The sequence below is a fragment of the Diabrotica undecimpunctata genome, chromosome 4, assembly GCF_040954645.1.
Source record: "Diabrotica undecimpunctata isolate CICGRU chromosome 4, icDiaUnde3, whole genome shotgun sequence".
In the NCBI taxonomy this organism is placed as follows: Eukaryota; Metazoa; Arthropoda; class Insecta; order Coleoptera; family Chrysomelidae; genus Diabrotica; species Diabrotica undecimpunctata.
The window spans coordinates 154,232,970-154,249,658 of NC_092806.1; the positions used below are offsets into that span (position 1 = coordinate 154,232,970).

At 32.1% G+C, this 16,689-nt stretch overlaps 2 protein-coding genes across 3 annotated transcripts in view; one reads left to right on the forward strand and one right to left on the reverse strand.

Moving 5' to 3' along the window:
• Positions 1-888: 888 nt before the first annotated feature.
• The window catches only part of LOC140440249 (nucleoporin p58/p45-like), a 237,734-nt gene continuing 221,933 nt past the window's right edge, over positions 889-16,689 (reverse strand). Inside the window, exons 1-6 of one of the 2 annotated variants that reach the window (XM_072530625.1) lie at positions 14,093-14,455; positions 13,418-13,958; positions 11,785-11,983; positions 10,808-11,075; positions 7,778-8,090; positions 889-1,276 (exon numbers count right to left, since the gene is read on the reverse strand). In XM_072530625.1, coding sequence (XP_072386726.1) covers positions 1,053-1,276; positions 7,778-8,090; positions 10,808-11,075; positions 11,785-11,983; positions 13,418-13,958; positions 14,093-14,338 — 1,791 coding nt within the window. In that variant the 5' untranslated portion in view covers positions 14,339-14,455 and the 3' untranslated portion in view covers positions 889-1,052. Of the gene's footprint in view, positions 1,277-7,777; positions 8,091-10,807; positions 11,076-11,784; positions 11,984-13,417; positions 13,959-14,092; positions 14,456-16,689 lie in introns of those variants that run through there. The other variant, XM_072530626.1, reaches the window with a different exon arrangement.
• On the forward strand, positions 14,739-16,648 carry LOC140438526 (nitric oxide synthase-interacting protein homolog). Its single transcript, XM_072528186.1, has 6 exons — positions 14,739-15,047; positions 15,132-15,349; positions 15,515-15,627; positions 16,002-16,189; positions 16,335-16,443; positions 16,499-16,648. The coding sequence occupies exons 1-6, from the start codon at positions 14,872-14,874 to the stop codon at positions 16,568-16,570; spliced, it is 876 nt and encodes a 291-aa protein (XP_072384287.1). The 5' UTR covers positions 14,739-14,871; the 3' UTR covers positions 16,571-16,648.

Here is a 16,689-nt window from a genome sequence, read left to right on the forward strand (position 1 = left end):
CGGATAGATTTGGGAATCCTCAAACAACCAGTCTCAGATGTTTGCAATTAATCTCGAAAGAGACAAATATTTACTCATTGTTATTACATTACTCATTACTCATAAATAAAAAAATTGCAGAATTGATAAAATATACGGTTGGGTTTACCGAAAGTACAAGCTGAATATAGCCGCAAATGTCAACCAAGAATTAAAATCTTTCGGTTTGGCAGTGTTGGCATGTTTTTATAACGCATATGTTGTATGCTTCAAATATAAAGAGATAAAGCTTTTAAAAAGTACATTTTGATTATACTGTTTTATGAATTCTGCAATTTTTAATTTATATGAAGCAATAACGAGTAAATATTTGTCTCTTTGGAGATTAATTGCAAACATCTATTGTAATCTGGCAACTGCTGATTTGACGATTGCCAAATCTATCCCCTAATCTATCAAAGGATAATTGCTAAAAAAATTTCTAATAATTAACTGCAATTAATCTCCAAAGAAACAAATAGTTACTCATTGTTGTTTTATATAAATCAAAAATTGCAGAATTCATTCATAATATAAACAAAATGTACTTTTCTAAAGCTTTATATTTGAAGCATACAGCATCAACATTATAAAAACATGCCAACACTGCTGTACCGACATTTTTTGTTCTCCATGTTTGACATTTGTGTCGTACGCAAAACAATAGGAAGGGGGAGTGGCCGGTTAATAAGACGGCCGGTTAATGCGGGATCGGTTAAGAGGGAGTCTACTGTATAAGGTAAATTCGTTTTATTGACCTGAAGAATGCCTCTGAGTTCATAAAATTTTAAAAATAAAATAAGCACATAAAAGAGTGCATATTTTACAATGTAAAGTACTTGCAAAGTAAACAAAATTTAAATTCCTTACTTCGTTTTGATCATTTATTCGTCTTAAAATATTCCTCGACAAATATTAAAATTACCTAAATTATCAAAAATACAAATACAAAAATAACAGTAAGTCTATTTTTTATATATAGTAGTATTAGGTTAATATTTATGACAATGTGAGCTAACAAAGTTAACTATAAACTACTGTTTTCCTCTTTTATTTCCGGTGGGTGGTTTTTGCAACTGAAAACTATTCGTACTTTGTCCTAGAGAGGGCGCGGCAAACAACTGTGACGAATTCCCGCCCAATTGGCTTACAAAACTCGTGCCAAACGTCATACTTCCGAAACCTGACGCTGCAGTCGTGGGCGTCGAAAAAGACATCGTACTTTGATTTTGTTGTCCAGCAAATAGTGGTGTACTACCTAAAAACGATCTTTATTTAGATAATCTGCACATAATTGTATAATAAACAGTAGATATGTTGCCTTATCATTTATGTAAGAAATAAAATAAATAAAAAAAAAATAGTGTGTATAGTATACATTTTCAATTCTGTTAGTATAAGAAAAGGTGGAAAAAGGCTTAGTAGCCTTAACAAGTATCGAAGTTAAAATAAGGTATCGAAGAAAATTATAGAAATAAATACTTGTCAGAATATCTGCGTTTTATTTTTTATTGTGTGCTTTTCAGCGCTTTGGTATTTTAATGTAATGTAATGGAAAACAGATATAGTCGTTCTGTAAATGCAAAGTGTACACTATATTTTCGGACAGAGAGAATATATTTTTTGACATACATATCGATGGCTTGGTTCCAAATGTGGCTACCTACAATTTTTCCATTTTTGAGTTATTTACACAATAAACCGCATAATTATTTTAAGTATTTTAAGTTTCAGTTACCAGCGGAAGTCCGTTTGAAGAGGTTTACCCTCCGGACGCTGGTACTCACGTGAGGCATGGTTATATGTTGCCTGAAGTTAAATCTAATAAAATATTCACTCTAACATCACTCACTTTTAAACAACAACATGTACATTTTTTGGTAAGGTGAAGTGGGGTAAATTTGATCTACTTTTTGATTAGTTCAACTTTCATTTATTATAACACTGTAAAGAAACGTTTCAAAAATTTATCAAAAAAATCATATACATTTTGAACGGTTTTGTATTCATTGTTTAGAAAAAAATTAAATAATCTTTAGTGTTGTTAATGTTGCATGATGTTTTTTAAAATCATATCAATATATCACATTTACCCCAGGGACCGGGGCAAATGTGAAAAAAGTTTACATTTTTGTACTAAATATTATATTTGATAGTCTGGGGTAATTGTACAAAAATGTAATTCAAGCTCTCTACTTGTGTTTTTTTAGAATTTATTTTGTTGAAAAAATACAAAAGAATTTAAAATGTTCGAAAACAATGTCAGAACAAAGGAAATAAAAATATAATAAAATTAAACAAACACTCCAAGTTTTCTTTCAGTTAATGTTGAATGTTAAAGCCTTTAAAGGTAACTGGAAATTCGTACATTCCACGTCTGTCGACGATAGGATCTGGTACTACTTTTATAATATCCTCTTGTGGTACAGTATCAATGTCAGGATTTATTGGCCATACAAATTTGTTTCCTTGAGGTCGTGTAAATTGAGGGTGGAAATGATGTTTCAGGGATGACGTGACGATTAAAAGGAATGATTCCGCCTTTTTTAAAGCCGTTGATAATTACTTCGGAGTTCACCTGTTTCCAAGTTGTACACAAAAATTGGGAAAATATTTGTTTTGGTAATTTTTGGCCTACATTTAACTTTAAAGGATTTAAAAACAGCCAGGTCTAGTGGCTGTAAAAGGTGGCTAGAATGGGGTGGCAGTTTTAGAATTATAATATGTTCTCGCATAGCGGCTTCTAACGTCTCGATATTCATATGAGTGGAATGTTCATCATAAATAATTAATATTGGTCTTTCAGATGGAAGTGATGGAATTATAGTGTTTATGAAGTAATTTTTAAAAACGGCTTCTTCCATCCAACCTTTTTTTGTCGCTGCATAAACAGTACCCTCAAAATCAGTAGCTGGTGGAGCTATCCATTGATCCCATAAGTGCAAACCTTTATAAATTATTAATGGTGGAGCTTTTTGGCCAGCTGCATTACACATAAGAGCAATTGTGGTATTTTCTTTACCAGGAGAACTTATTGTTCTCGATGAAGGTGTATTTATACCTTCCACAACTTTTGTCTTCCTGGGGTCAATGCACAAGCTACTCTCGTCCAAATTCCAGATTCTCTCAGATTTGTCGTGAAGTGCATATTCGTCCATTATTGATTTTAATAAATCATAAAATTGGTATATTATAAAAGAGCCTTTTTTCGAGAGTATTCCACGTTTTGTGGAACTTTAATACTTAATCTATACCTCTGTTTAAACCCCAAAAACCAATCTTCGCCTGGAACTCCATCCTTAAAATTAGTTTCAATATGGATAGGCTTTACAAAGTTTCCTACAATTTCTAATACTTCTTTTCTTGGTATCCCCATTTCTCTATCGTTTTTAGACCATTGGCCAATCTAACTTCGTTAGCAGTAGAAATTGACGTTGGACGTCCTTTAGTTGCTTTTACTGCTCCTCGTTTACCTTTTACACGGGAATGTAGGGTCACATATGGTATTTTGTATAATTTTGCGGCCTTATAAATTGATGTTCGAGCTGCTAAAACATTAGACATTGCAGCGTTGAGATCAGCTGCCGAATATTTTCCTTCATTTGAAGTTTTTCTTTTGTAGCAGCGAACCATGGTATCTATAACAAAAAATAAACCTTGTAAAACTTGCCCTACCACTGTTTAAATTTTAAATTCAAGAAGTTATATAAACGGGGTAAATGTGATATACTAATGACACATTTACCCCAATGTGTAATAATACATTTACCCCAACGACAAAATTCCAAGGGGCAAATGTGTTATAACAAGAATTTGAGGTTAATGTTAAGTTTTTATTTAAATAACCTACACCATAATGTTCTCCCAAACTAGAATAAACGGCTATGTCAATTAAAATTATAATAATAGTCTTACTTACCGAAAAAATAATATAATACTTCACGAAAGGGGTAAATGTATAACAAATTCTGTGTTGAATTCGAACACACTCATCGGCTATCCCTACTCAACTAAAATCTGGTTTTGGATTTACGTAGTTTCTAGTGGTGGCTCACTAGACTAACATATTTCAGGTTCCGTCTAATAGGTGGCACACTCGTAATTATTTAAATATCCATTGTTAAATGCACTATTACAATTGCCCCATTATCACATATACCCCACTTCACCTTAACTTTAATTTTTGTAAAGGGTTATACCCTAATATTTTGGTGGCTCAGGCATTTTAACCTGATGATGGAATTATTATTCCGAAAACGTTTGTTTTTTTAATGTAGCCCTTTTAAGGGTTTTTTTAAATATACCTAAATACAAAGATTTAAACCTCTTTTTGTGATACATGGTATACAGCCAGCTGCAGGAATTTATTTTCCTTGTGGATTTTATTTTAAGTTTTGTTCCAAATGTGGCGAATTCCATTAATTTAAAAATTGGCGCCAGAATATATAGAACCATCAGTATGTATGTACACAATGAACCTAGTTCGCAATTCCATATGTAGCTAGGAACACATAGCCACCTTTGGAATGGACATCTTTCGATGTAGGTGAAGTTAGAGCCATTTGTTTTATTATAACCCATGGTATAATGAACACATACTAAAACCATCACATTTAATTTAACAATCAGTTATGTTATCATTCAAGTTACTCTCCTCTAAAATAATTATATTGTACAACCAGCAGGAAATACTTTTCGGGATCTCGGAAATCTTTGTACGAATGTTTCGAACATTTTAATAAAAAAACTGTTAATGGGAAGGATACTAGTTTTTTTGTAGTTTAACTTTACAAACTGCAGGAACACCACTGCGGTATCTAATGCATAAATTTTCATCGCCAGCAGATTTTCTTTCCTCTAGTTCCTTTTTGCTGCCTTATAAGAGTCTTATTCCATCTTAGTTTGATGCTTTGAGATTCTATAAACCAAGAATTATCTGAAAATCTATAGAAATTGAAAACGTCCGAATTGCCTCAATAAAAGAGATAACAGCACCCGGTTCCCTTGGACATAGAGACCCTTCTTAAATAAAATATCGCCCGCTCCACTTACCAATCCTAATCCCGAATACTGCAGTAGTGCAGTAATTAGTAAACAGTATAGTATCTGAGGGCTCCGATTGCGTTATGATTATTTGTTGAAGATAAAAAAAATGTGAAGATAAAAATATTATTTACTTTGATAAAACACATGAATTTGTTAAGAAAGGTAAGAGATACAACATTCTGAAAATAACTAGAGAGTTTTATAAAGACATCTACACGTACAAGTAATGTACAAAGACAAGTACTCTCATAAATCAGGAATCTGAAGTACTTTTACCAATCACAGTGTCAAAAAAAAAAAAAGAACAGCTTTAAAGTAAATAAAGAACCATCAGTTACCGGAGGCGTGCATCTCCGATATAAATTGACAATAAAAAGTTAATAATATATGAGGAGGAATTCAATGCTGTATCACAAATACCCAACAGCAGAAGTAAAATAGAACGACAGTAAACGAGAAAAATAAAAAAGTAATCATAACGTACCAAAAAGTCATTAATGCAATCATAGAAACTGAAAATAAAAGAAATTTTTAATAATCCTTAAAAGCAACCAATAATTACCAAATCGTATCAAAAACAAAGATTACTTCTTGACAGAAAAGTGTCCGGGAGGTTCTTCGGTATTATTGATCAGAGAAAAGTTTATGACATCAGGAAATGAATGGCATAAGTGTGAAGAATATGAAGGATACAGAAAAACAAAGCCGTTAATCTGTAGAGTGCGTTAGAGTTGTTATTCGGAGAGAACGTATCATATAACATATGAAGTGGAAGAGCAGTGAAGGATGAATGTAACGATGTGGCAAAAATAGAAATGATATCCTGCCAAAAAGAAGCTACAGAGGAGTTTTGGTATTACAACGAAAGCGGAGTGACCAGGAATCATAAAATATCTATATCGAAAAATAAAAGATGTATGGACGTATATTTCTAAAAGCTATATTAGAAAGGGAGAAGGGATGACTAAATAACACAAAAAAGCATTCCTCACGAGTGGACCGTAAGAATAAAAAACAGCCCTATTCTAATTAAAAACTCCGTCTAGATGAAACATGCTTCACAATTCGAGGTACCGCCGTTTCCATGGCACCCAACCAACAACCCCTTACAACAATCACCATCCTCCAGGTCACAGCCTGGACAATTTCAGTGCTGACATTCAAAACACTGACACAACATACAACACACAAATTACTAACTACACATCACAAAGACACCCCAAAACTCATCATTCATAGCCACCCCACAAATCACAGAGTATTACCACAACTCAAATTTTACACACACATCTTAAACACCGGAAGCCATTCAAAATACGACATCGGAGACATGACACAATACATAAACCACTTTATGTTACAAAACACTCACCTCAACTTAGAGCCCATACAAATATTTACAGTCGTTGAACAGGAAGTTGATAATCAGTCGGTATGCATACGCTCATCCCGTTTGTCCCGAGTGTCTATTACTATAGATGGATGCCCGGTTCAAACAACTGAGATTCAAACACTCACACGACACAAAATACATAATAAACCACATTTCAACCAAATTCTGCAGCCAAACCTCACTCATCCTAATCATTCCGGTGACGAAAACTATTTCTTTGCAGTCTACCCTAAAATCCCCATACCTACACACCCCTACAAACACATTCTCACCAACACATACTCAACCAACACCATCACCCATACACTCACTCACCACACTACAACAAACCGCACCGTTTAAGACCGTGGAATTATGAATATTAAACTGGTCTGCAATGGTCCGAGAACTTATTTTAGGATTTTCTACAACTCTGTTAATACATTTATTTAATTTTGATTTTATAAATTTCTTGGCACCTTAGCAATATTGTTGTTTGTACAGGTACAATTAGAAATCACGGTCCCAGTATTTTCAAAATTTTGTAAAATCCTTTGAATTGTTTAATGACTTAGAATTGGTTAATTGGGACATCTTACGCTAAATAAAGAACTGACAATTCGCGCACTATTGCCTGAATTAAACATTTTTATTATTACTACTTTCTCCTCAACTGAATACATTTTTAATCAACTTTATTGTTTTTTAAACAATAAATCACAAAATAAAAATTTTGGTAATTCAAATATTGTCAAATATCAGAAACATCAACATGACCAAACGCAACATGTCATACACATTCTTGCAAAATTTTGGAATACGTTTAATTCATAGAACAATTTTATCATTTGTTTTCGTAACATATTTCAGTCCTCTACAAATAGTTTTTCTTGACTTTTGGTGTAAAATAATTAGGGAAGCAGGAATTCAACAATTTAGAATTTTCCTATGGTCCGTTTGACGATTCACCACCCTGTATAAGTTTTTAGTAGCAAATTATTTTTGAATTTGCCGCCAAATATGTTAGTTCATGGTCCGACCACGTGTGGCGCTAGTAACTCTCTCCCCAGAAACTATAGGAGATATCATGCTAGAAAGTTATGTGCTTAGTGTGCATCAGTAGTTTTTAGGAAAAAATTGTATTGTAAACTGTTAAGAAATTTTCTTCGATACAGTTAATAATTCATCGATAAATAAGTGTGCTTTCAAAAAATGGTATGCACCAAGCTCTATAGTATTGACTATTCTCACTTTTACAAAAAATATTTAATCATTAGAAACATAGTTTATTGTTTTAATGTAAGACATAGTTTAAATAATAAAAAAATGTCGTAACCTTACCTAAAGACAAATTACTGAAAGGTGTAGGTCCAGTAGCGATTTTCGGCAAAGGATAATTGAAAATATGGCTGAGGTTTCCTTCGTGACTATCGAAAGGATTGGAATTGTCGTTGTATAACTGTTTTCGCATCTGCAGATACGCTTCTTTCTGCGATTCTACTTGAGAGTGGACCGAGTGTAGACGACCCGCTAGAGCGACGAAAGATTCGTGGAGTCTGCGCATTCCCAACGCCATATCCTGAGACGTCACGGGGTTTGGATTTCTGTGATTTTTGACGTAACTTTCGGCTCCTTCTATTTGAGATTTTAATGCCTGTAATTTAAATATAATTATATTATATATAATTCTAATATAAACATCATTCAGGTCTATGCACCGACATCAGACTCTAGAAGACTCTCTAAAACTGACCAAAAAACATGAACTTACTATTATCATGGGCGATTTCAATGCCAAAATAGGACAAGGTACAGTCGAAAATATCGTGGGGTCATATGGTCTTGGCATAAGAAACGAAAGAGGAGAAAGAAGAAAGGAGATCTAATTCTGCCAAGAGACGGATATGGTTATAACAAATGCACTTTTTAAATTACACCCAAGAAGGCTTTCTACATGGAAAGCACCCGGTGATACCCCAGGAAAAATCATAAGAAACCAAATTGATTTTATCAACATAAACAAAAGGTTTAGAAATTCTATCACCTCAACAAAAACATATTCAGGGGCACATTTCTTCTCAGATTGGTTGCAAATATCAACCTACGACTCAAAACAATTCATAAGAAAATGAGGCCCAAGATAGATATGTCTACTAAAAGAAAATGCAGAAAAAAGTAAAAACAGATATTAATAAGAATTTTGCGAAAATAGTTGAAGGCACTACTGGAGACATAGAAGAACAGTGGAACGAAATGAAGACATCTATTAGCACAATTTCGTATGAATATCTAAAATCAAAAAGAGAAAAGAAGCAAGAATGGATGACAGATAAAATATTGCAGATGATGAAAGAGTGAAGAAAATTAAAAGGTAGAAATGACAAAGACTACAAAAAGTTGCATAAGACTATATTAAAGGAGACAAAAGGAGCAAAAGAAGCATGGCTGACTGAGAAATGTACGAAAATTTAAACACTACAACTCAAACATGACGATTTCCACATGCACAAAAAAATTAAAGAGGTACAGAACACCAGAAAACAACGCAATACAGGCATAGTTGTAGACATTGAAGGCCCGATTTTGACTACCATTGAAGATAAATTACGAAGATGGAAAGAATATAATGCAATAATTATTTGAAGATGCAGCATGAAGTCCGACTGAAATAAATAATCCCTATGACCCAGAAATAACAAACGAAAAAGTAACTATGACCATTAAACGGATTAAAGATGGGAAATCACCAGGACCCGATGATGTGCATGGTGAAATTTTAAAGCTATTAGAGGCACAACAAATCACAACTCTTACGAAGCTATTCAACAATATCTATGAGACTGGTTATTTACCAAAAGACTGGCTACTATCAATATTCATTACACTTCCTAAAAAAGCCAACGCTAGAAGATGTAAAGAACACAGATTAATTAGTTTGATGAGCCATGTACTTAAGTACTCCTTACTATCATTCACTCGCACATATACACCAAATTAGAAGAACACCTGAGTGAAGATCAATTTCGATTCAGAGCAGTACTAGGAACGAGGGAAGCACTTTTCAGTTTGCAAGTTCTAATACAGAGAGCCAGGGATGTCAACTGCGATGTGTATGCATGTTTCATTGATTTCGAGAAGGCGTTTGATAAAGTCCCACATGGGAAACTAATCGATATCCTAAAAACATCAGGACTCAATGGTAAGAATATAAGACTAATCTCAAACTATCCAACAAAAAGCAACAGTGCGATTAGAAAATGAACTGTTTGAGATCTTCACAGTCGAAAAAGTTGGACAGGGTTGCATATTGTCACCGGCATTATTTAACATAACCAAATATTCACTGACGTGGAAGAAACTAAGTATTGTTCTGAAGCTATTTTCTTGTCGCATCATTATTAGAATTACTATTTTTACTGGAATTAACCACAATTTTAGTTTAAAATGTGTTTATTTTGACGTTTCGATTTCCACTTCAGAAATCATTCACAAAATATGAAGTGTTAACAGATAAATACAGATTTTTGTAAAAATCAAACAGATATGTTAGAAGAAGAAAGTATGGTTCTACTCAGTGTCTCCTTGCAATGCAATTTGAGACAAATCTGACAGCTGCCAAATTTGTATTAGCCAAATGTGCACTTGTTACAAAATTAAAGTGGTATTTTATTACAATTTGCTGCTAACTGCGACTGAGAATTACCAAAGTTTTGAGATTGATAGCATCAATCACGCAGAATATATGGGATGGATGGAAACTTGTGAATTTTTACATCTTTATTAGTTAAAATTAAATACTTTTTGAATAAATAAAATTTTTTTCATCTTAAAGCTAGAAATTATCATTATTTAATATTAGAATTATTTTTAACTGTTTTATTATCTTTTGTTTTAGCCTGAACAGCGATTTAAAGTTAATACCGAAAGAAATATTTGGCAAATCAGATAGATAATGTTTTATATTCCGTGATGAAATCCTAATATTAAAAAATAAACATATATTACTACCATAATTAATGCTAAACTCACTAAAGAGTACATTAATTACTTCCTAACTACCGATTATATCACAAACATTTCAATAATGTCTTAGGTTATAGCAGTAGGTATGCGCTAGCACACCAAATGCCTCTCATGATCAGACATATTTTTAACAGAAATTGGATGATACACACATATGACAGAACAAGTTAGAAAGTGTCATTTATACAGTCTCATAAGGTTAAAGATAAGAGTGATGACTGAACAAGTAATCACAGAGGGACATTCTTTTACAAATTCATTTTTTGTCACTCTCTGGATATATTTTTTCATTAATTTTTCTTAAAGAGCTATGAAAAATTACATAAAATATGTAAAGACTGTTCTCACCTGCATATCCCTTTCAAATTTGTCCGCAAGATTCAGGAAAAACTTCAGAGGTTCTGTGTTTTCGTACTGCAAACCAGGCGGAGTGTCTTGAGTTCTTTGTGCTATTTCTACATTTTGTAAACATTTTGCTGTATCATATTTTAAATTTTCTGCTAATTGCCTATTTATTTGTAGCTGATGTTCCACTTCCTTCAGAAGAGTCGTCAACTGCTTAATGTCTTGTTCTACTTTCTTAAAATCTCGAATTGAACATTTCGATATGTCTGAACTAAAAAAAAAATACATAAAATATGAACAATTATTATAGAACTATACAATGTCATATTTATATATAAAACTAGACATGTCTGTGATGAAAAATCAATATTAAATAACAGTTGAATCTGATCAGGTTTTCATATTGGCACAAAGCTAGACCTATAGTAGATTGCAGAGAAGACAACGGAATCAATGCGCTATCAATTTCTTTATTTGATAAACAATCAATCAATCAATAAACTTTTTAATATTGACTTTATATTATAAGTAATTTCAAGTTTTGAATCCTAACTGTGATATTGTATATTGCAATTTAAACTGTTAATGGGGTTATCCCATGTATTAAATAAATAAATAAATCAAGTACTTATTTTGACATAGTCAAAGTATATTATGCATATGCAGTACTCATAATTTTTACAGAACATAGGAGTTAAAGGTGGCTGTAGATAATGCTGTGTAAGTGCAGTATTATAGTCAGTGTTTGAGACAGAAAGTATTTAGAATAATAAAATGCAATACCTTCGAACTACACATGAGTAGCAAGCTGACAGATATTTTTTGATAAGCATAATATGGTATCTGTTCAGTATGACCTAAGAGGTAGAATTTACTATGAATCAGAATGAAAATAAAAAGTAAAAACATTCACTAAAAAAAAATGTTTAAAAATATAATAACAATGTGAGCACATTAGTAAATATTATTTACTGGAGTACCTGTATACTTTCTGTTGCTTCACAAATCCTTTGAAGGCTTCTACAGTTTGGAGAAGTTCGTTAGGAAGTGGCTGATCTTTGGGTGTGACATCTTTTTGTGCAGTTACTACTTTGGCTTGTGTAGTAGCTAGTCCTCCTAGACCAACGGATGGTGTTGTGGTGGTACTACTAGTAGTAGCAACTGTACTGGTGGTAGTTGCTGAAAAATAGAAAATGAATATCACTAGACCTTTAAATAATTTCCCTTTTTTAAAATTTGGAACATTATTTTTAGAGTCAGAAATTATTTGTCATAAAGCAGATCCCAGAGAAAGAATTAGAATATAATACATGCATTCCTATGATGTTTGATCAACTTGAAGAAAGCATCTGAGAGAGTAAAAGACTTACAAGATGTAATACATCTTTTGTATAATAGAGAGATATCGTTGAATATTATAAAACAATTGAAAACATCTATAAAAACAATGAGATGTAAGTCAGAATCGATGGACAACTTATGGAACTTATAAATACAGGTAATAGAATAAAACAGGGAGATTCACTAAGCCCTCTGCTATTCAATCTAATCATGAATGAAGTCACAAGATTGAAAATAGTGAAGGGAGAACATGTTGACATTGATTGATGAAATATCAGAAAATGTTCCTTTTGAAATGTCTTATCTAAGCATCGCTTTGTCTTTTGTACAGAACACCCAATAAATGTATATACTAAAAGAGGTTGTTATTTTCGTAAATAACTATATTCTGTATAAATATTACAATACTGAATAGTCATCTGTGGTATGCAAACTGGAATTAATGACAAGTTTTGGTTTTGCAATCTATGTGAAGTATAGTATGTTTTAAAAATGGAAAATACAGAAGAATTGACATACAGTGCTCAATAATATACACTATAAGTATCTTGGTAACTGAAGCAGAAACTATTAATGTACATTTAAAGTTGGTAGGATAGGCACACTTATTTTTATAATACTGAATAAAGTACAGAGTGGTAGAATAGTACAATGGTAATAAGCCCAATCAAGGTTTCACTAGAAATTTGCAGGCAAAGAAATGGATTTCAACTTGTCTTTTTAGATCTGCACTATCATCATAAATATATTGCACTATTATAATAAACAATAGAATTATCATTATTTAAAAATGAGCGTATTGAAAGATTATGCAATATATTATAACAATAAAATAAGTTAAGGAATTATCGTGCAATAACAAATATTTTATAAGACACAGTAAATCTTCAAAATGATAACCAACTACAAAATTATAAAAGAAACTGTTTGTGTCCGCTGATCTTTAAACTAATCTATTACTGTTTTGCTCTTTTGACGGAATTCTATCTACATGACCTTTTTTGTATTCAAATGTCCAAATTATGATTTAGAATAATTAATGAAACAAAGTAAAAAAAAATTAGGTACAGTAATTTTATTTATCAAAAAATGGATATATGATTAATATCATTTTTTCGATATTGTGAAAGCGATATTGCTTAATTTACTGTGATCCTTCTAGAAATATTTTATTTACATTTTATACCGTCATAAAATGCATAAGATTTCAATACATATCACACATACCTCTTGCATTTGATTTAAAATATAATTTTATATTAAACAACGTACCTCCAAGATTAAATCCCAAGCTAGTATTTAAAGAAGTGCTGGTTGTTGTAATTCCAGTACCAAATCCCAAACTTGGTGCTGTGGTAGTAGCAGCCCCAAATGAAGGAGCAGTTGCAGCACCAAGTCCGAATGTAGGTGCTGCAGTAGTGGCAACTCCAAATGTGGGAGCAGCAGTGGCAATTGCCCCAAATGTTGGAGCTGCACTTGTTGTTAAACCAAAACTAGGTGTAGCTGTTGGTGTTGCCCCAAAAGTTGGGGCTGCAGTAGATGTTGCTCCAAATAAGGGACTAAATGTTTTATCCCCAGAAACTTGAGTAGCAGCAGCAGCAGGACGAAAACTTGATGTGGCAGTGGCTGTAGCTCCAAAACTGGGTAAAGAAGTTGTAGTAGCTCCTAAAGTAGGTGTAGCAGTTGCTCCAAAAGTAGGTGCAGCAGTTGCTCCAAAAGCAGGTGTTGCCATTGCTCCAAAAGCTGGTGTGGGAGTAGCAATACCTCCTAGAGCGGGTGCTGTGCTTTGTTGAACTCCAAAAGCGGATACATTCTAAAAATAATAATAAAATAATTAAAATACTAAAAAAATATTTTAAACAATTCCTTGGTGTTTAAAATTACTTAACCTTTGTCATATACATGAATTACACAATATTACACATATGATTTGTAAAGAAATGTTACCGGGGGTGCAGCTCCTGGAGTAGTTCCAAAACCTCCTATTCCAGCATTTGGTGGAGCCCCAAAGCCAGTAGTTGCTGTGTTTCCAAAAAGCGATGGAGCTGCAGATGTAGTTGTGCCACCAAATAATCCTGTTCCAGTTCCAAAGGCAGGTGTAGCTGTTTGTGAACCAAATAATCCACCAGAAGCGGGTGTTGCAGTCGGCTGTGCCCCAGTTGCTCCAAAACCAAATGTTTGCTGATTTTGCATTTTCAGTTTTTATTTGTTTATTTATTTTTTGTTTGGTAAAATATAGCTGTAATTTCGGTAATGTTCAAACTAACCTACATTTTTTGAATTATACCTCTTATGACAGCCTTTTATACAAGACAGTACCAACATTAAAAATTTTATTTGATAGTTTAAAGTCATTTATTAAAACAATTTTGTTGTTCTTGATAAATATTATTTACAATTATAAGTACTTGATCAACGTTTATTAAAGTACTTAATTTATAAAGACATACTTATGAGTATTTTATTCAATTTCAATAACTATTTCGAAATAAAAGTTGGCCATAGCTGGTTGAATTAATAATAGAGCCGAGGCCAGGTAATTGACATGTAAACGTAAATTTTTGACGTATGACATGTATTTATTATTGTTTGGATTTGGAAATTAGATTATAATTTTGTAATAATTCAGTCACAGCACACAGCATATTATTTAGATTTTGGATTCTTTGTGAGTGGTTGTATTTGCAAATTTGCTACTAAGCATCTAATTTATTTAGTATAAAGCAATGACTAGACACGCAAGAAATTGTACAGCTGGAGCTGTTTACACTTACCATGAAAAGAAAAAAGATGCTAAAGCTTCAGGATATGGCACAAATACTCAAAGACTTGGAAAGGATTCAGTGAAAGATTTTGACTCTTGTTCATTGTCGTTACAACCGTGTAGAAATCCTGTAATAACGTAAGTAAAACTTATTAATATTCTACAATTATGTTATTGAATAACCAGAAAATGGGAAATTTAAATGTGAATTTTTTCCTTTAGGAAAGATGGATATCTGTTTGACAAAGAAGTAATATTGGAGTATGTTTTAAAAAAGAAAAGCGAATACAACCGCAAGTTAAAAGAGTACGAGAAATTAAAGAAATTGGAGGAGGAAAAGGATGCTCAGAAAGAAGCTGAGCATATTGGAAAACAAGTGTCATCATTTCTCAAAAATGAAGATAATATTGTTAGTAAATCTTTGGTCAAGATGGATACAGGTATGTCAATAAAACATGTATTTTAAATATAATTGGTGTATGAAATAAATATAATTTGTGATTTGATTTTATAAAGTTTACTATAAAAGTTTACTGCCTTCACTAGATGTTTTCAAGTCAGAATTTTGTTTATATAGTAATTTCTAATTCCTATTTTTTATTCAGACGGTGCTGGGCCTTCGATATCCAATATGGCTTTAGGGCGAGATAAAGAATTGCCTGCTTTCTGGGTTCCTTCCAAAACACCAAGTGCGGAAAAAAAGGAGTTGGAAAAGCCAGTAAGTGCTATTATATTTCTTTAAGTAAATTTCATAGAACAAGAAATGGTTTCATGCGGTTTTACATTTTTATTTTCAATAACTTTTTTAGTTTGTGTATATTAAAGTTGTTTTTAAGATATTTTCAGTGTAATTCTTCCAAATTTTAATTTTTCTTGGATGTTATTTTGAATTGAATTGTTATTTAGTCACTTATTCCAAAAACAAATACATTTTACAGAATAAAAATAAATAACTAGACTTAGTCTAGCACTTATGTAAATATCTGTATTAATATTGCTTCGATGTTAATTTTATTGCCTCATTGATTCGAGAACTCCATATGCCTAGATTATTTTGAGATTTTAGAGGAAATTAATATCTTTTATTTTTAGGATCCAATAGTTTATTGCCCAATATCTAAGAAACCCCTGAAGATAAAGGACTTAATAAATGTCAAGTTTACACCTGTCAATGATCCAGATGAAAAGAAGTCAATATACACTAAAGAAAACAGATATATGTGTGCTGTTACCCACGATATATTAAGTAATTCAGTTCCTTGTGCTGTTCTAAAACCAACGTAAGTGTCTATATTCAGAAATATATTATTAGTGAATTATTTATAGAACCGATTTATATGTATATATTTTCTTATAAAATTTTTAACTATTATATATTCATATATCTTCATCCGTATCATTCATATATATTCAATTTTGTTTTAGGGGAGATGTGGTCACAATGGAATGTGTGCAGAAGATCATCAAAAAAGATATGATTCATCCCTTGACCAATAAACCTCTCTCAAAGAAAGACATAATTATAATGCAAAGAGTAAGTTAAAGTATTATTGGTTTGTTTCATTTGTATAATTTCGTATTGTTTTTAGGGTGGAACTGGTTATGCTTTCACAAATGAGAAGTTGAGTGCCAAACAAGATCGTCCTGCTTTACAAGCTTAGTTATTTATTGGTTGTTTAATTATAATTTATGTATTATTATGTACATAGTTACTTTAAATATATTATGTTAATATTCTATTTACATTTAGTTTTATTTACCAAATCCTTTAATTAGTAAG